At 44.4% G+C, this 3,280-nt stretch overlaps 1 protein-coding gene across 2 annotated transcripts in view; it reads left to right on the forward strand.

The window, feature by feature from the left end:
* Positions 1 to 3,280, forward strand: part of LOC102246577 (chromosome unknown open reading frame, human C1orf21) — a 105,989-nt gene that overhangs the window by 91,059 nt on the left and 11,650 nt on the right. For both annotated transcript variants that reach the window (XM_005856659.2, XM_014538034.1), the window contains one exon: positions 3,023 to 3,083. In XM_005856659.2, the coding sequence (XP_005856721.1) occupies positions 3,023 to 3,083 (61 nt within the window). The remainder of the gene's footprint in view (positions 1 to 3,022; positions 3,084 to 3,280) is intronic.

Genomic DNA, 3,280 nt, shown 5'->3' on the forward strand with positions numbered 1-3,280 from the left:
GAGAGAGAATCATTGATCAGCTGACTCCTGCATGCCCCACACCCTGACTGGAAATCGAACTGTGACCTCCTGGTTCATAGGCTGATGCTTAACCACTGAGCCACGCCAGCCGGGTTGCCCACTTCATTCTGTTCATTTGCTTACTTGTCAGTAAGATTCCATCATGTTATCATCTCTAGTCTCGTGAAGCTGAGAAGTCACAGAAAGAAGGGCCTATGCTAGCACAGGGTTAACTCACAAGAGCATTGCCAAGGTCAACAGGGGCTACACATTGTCCTCCATGCAGCACTGGGTTTTCCCAGTTGGAGTTGTCGTTATTAGAGAGAAACAAGGATTACTAAAATTGTTAAGCTTTATTAATTAAATCAGGCACCACCATACAGGCTTTTTTAAATGTATATTTTATTGATTTTTTACAGAGAGGAAGGGAGAGAGAGAGAAAGTTAGAAACATCGATGAGACAGAAACATCAACCACCTGCCTCCTGCACACCCCCCACTGGGATGTGCCCACAACCAAGGTACATGGCCCTTGACCGGAATCAAACCTGGGACCCTTCAGTCCACAGGCTGACACTCTATCCACCAAGCCAAACTGGCTAGGGCTACCATACAGGCTTTTATAAAAGATTTTTATATCTAATTTAGCATCAAGTATTTATACTTTTTAAACTAAATCATAATTCAATTATTCCTTTCCAATACCTGGAGGAAACATAGAAAACCCATGTGCTTTTTCCTCCTCCTGGCTCCCCACTCACGATCCTCAAATTGGGCATCAGAAAGCACCCAGGAATCTCGTTACCTAGGGACTGTTTCTCACAGTGCAGCGTAAACTTTTGAACGAAAAAAATATTATTAATGCCACTGTGTTGACAGGGTCTCCATAGGAGAAGAGGTCGTTCACATTTATCTAAGCGGCAGTCAGTCAACATGGGCTGATTTATTTTGTCAGAGTACAAATCCTGGCTCTGCCCTCGTTGGAGGGTTTCGGGACTTCTCTCTGAAACGATCCCCTGGGAAACAGCCGAGTAAGCCTCATGCTTTCAGGTGCATCCTACCCAGGAGGATGCACAGGTGACAGGGACCGCGTGCAGCCTTTGTGCCATCCGGCAGTGTCTGTCACTTCCAGGGACAACAGTTTGTCTGAAAGAGCTTGTGTAGAGCGTCAGGATTGGACGATAAATAAGTCACCCTACCGCTCAGTATTTTCTAACACAGTCCACACACTGTCTTTCAAGGGGCAAGATAGTGAACGCGCCTGGTGGGTGACTCTTCCTCATAGATGTTTGAATGAGGCAGAGATGCTGGACCGCTCTTAGACGAGGGGACATCGTTTCTGTATCAAGGTTGTGATCCTAGCGACACGCCCGATGGAAGGCTTTGGTTAGAATTGTTTCTCCAAGGGCGGGCGGGAAGGTGGAAGTGGTCGTTACTTCCTGTCTTGGACCTCTACCCAAAGTAAGGTTACTATTTCGTTCCAGATCCAGGTGGGGTTGGAAATACACTGCCTTGTCTCATTAATTCTGGGTTGGGCGGCTTTCATCCAATTTGTTTTAACCAAAGGGATGCCTGTTTTTTGTTGTGTGTTTTTTATTGATTACAAAACATGTAGTGAAACCGCACAAAGCTGAAACCACTGAGGTTTTAGTGTTTGCTTTACCACCTTGGGGTCGTCACCATCAACCTTGGTCCCAAGCTCCTGATAAGGACCCTTGAGCCTGGGCATTCTTTCGTATTGACTTTATTGGAATGACATTGGTTAATAAAATAATATTGGTTTCAGGTTTACAATTCTATAAAACATCGTCTGTGGATTGTATTGTGTGTTTACCACCCCAAATCAAGTCTCCTTCCATCACCATTTTTCCCCTCTTTACCCTCTTCTACTTCCCCCTCCTCCCCTTCCCCTCTGCTAATCACCTACTGTTGTCTGTGTCTATGAGGTTTGCTGTGTTTGTTTTTTCCTTAATGGAACCCAGACACTCTTGCTCACAGGAGGGCAGACCCATTTGGAGAGTGGATTTTACTGAAGAGTTCCCCTTTTGTCCATCTAATGTGCATATGTTGAGTACTAACCACACATTATTGTTTTCGGGCTGTGATAGTTCAATAAAGGAGTGAATGGAAGTTAGCAACAGTCATAGAACGTGAGTGCCGGAAGGTTTTCTAGATGAGGAATCAGAGGTCTGTGCCTCACCCCTGCTAACATCTGCGCTGCGCTGCCTCTGTGAGGTCATGAATCACATGCATTTAAATAGAGATCATGTGGTCTCTCACCCCTGCTAACATCTGCGCTGCCTCTGTGAGATCATGAATCACATGCATTTAAATAGAGATCATGTGGTCAATTAATATCATATCTATTGCCCTTCCCATTGGTGATCTCGGCTCTGCTTACCGATGTTACCACATTCATCTCACAAGGTTTGCTGTTAAATGGGGTAAGATACACAAACACACAGGGCAAGTGCTACCCAAACCTGCCTCCTGACTTTCTCCTTTATTCCAGTGGAATTTCTGTCCCCGGGAGGCACATTCGCTGTCTGTCGCCAATGCAGAAGGTGTTCAGGGCCAATGTCAAGTTCTCAGCTCATTTGCTGCCAGCCCACATCTAGACAGCTGAATATCATGCTGATGCTTTGCAAAATACACATTTCCATATAATAACTAGGGTTATACGCAGGGTGGAAATATGCCATGTGCTGCTTGCCTATCCTTTTTTAAATCACAAATATGTATCTGAAGAAAAATTTGGCACATACCTCCCAATAACACCCCTGTAAATAACATGTACATTGACAGGAAATTGTATTTCCTTAAATCGCAGGCACTGATAGACTCTTATGAAATGCATCTGTAAGGATTACAGTAATAACACTTATTCTTACTATAACTTCAGAGTATTTCTGTGGAAAAGTCTGCAATAAAGAAATGTCCACCTCCAAGTTTAGGGCCTCAGCATTTTTCCTTGAGGGAAGAGGTTTAAGAAAACATTGAAATGTGCGCTCTTTGTTTTTCAGCATGCACATCTCTGAGAGCCAACAAGAATTCTTCAGAATGCTGGACGAAAAAATCGAAAAGGTAAGGAGTCATATAAAGTACTTCCAGACTAATTGCCCCTTGGGTGAGGGTAACAATCTTCTGGTTCCTGTGTCACGAAGTTATTCTTGTAAGGTGCTGGGGAGAGAGTTAAAACAGAAGTTCCCCCTACGCCAAGAAAATGTGACTGTGAGAATGTTTCGTGTCTAAGGAAGCTTCCCAGGACCCTGGGCTACCCC

The sequence above is a fragment of the Myotis brandtii genome, unplaced genomic scaffold, assembly GCF_000412655.1.
Source record: "Myotis brandtii unplaced genomic scaffold, ASM41265v1 scaffold104, whole genome shotgun sequence".
In the NCBI taxonomy this organism is placed as follows: domain Eukaryota; kingdom Metazoa; phylum Chordata; class Mammalia; order Chiroptera; family Vespertilionidae; genus Myotis; species Myotis brandtii.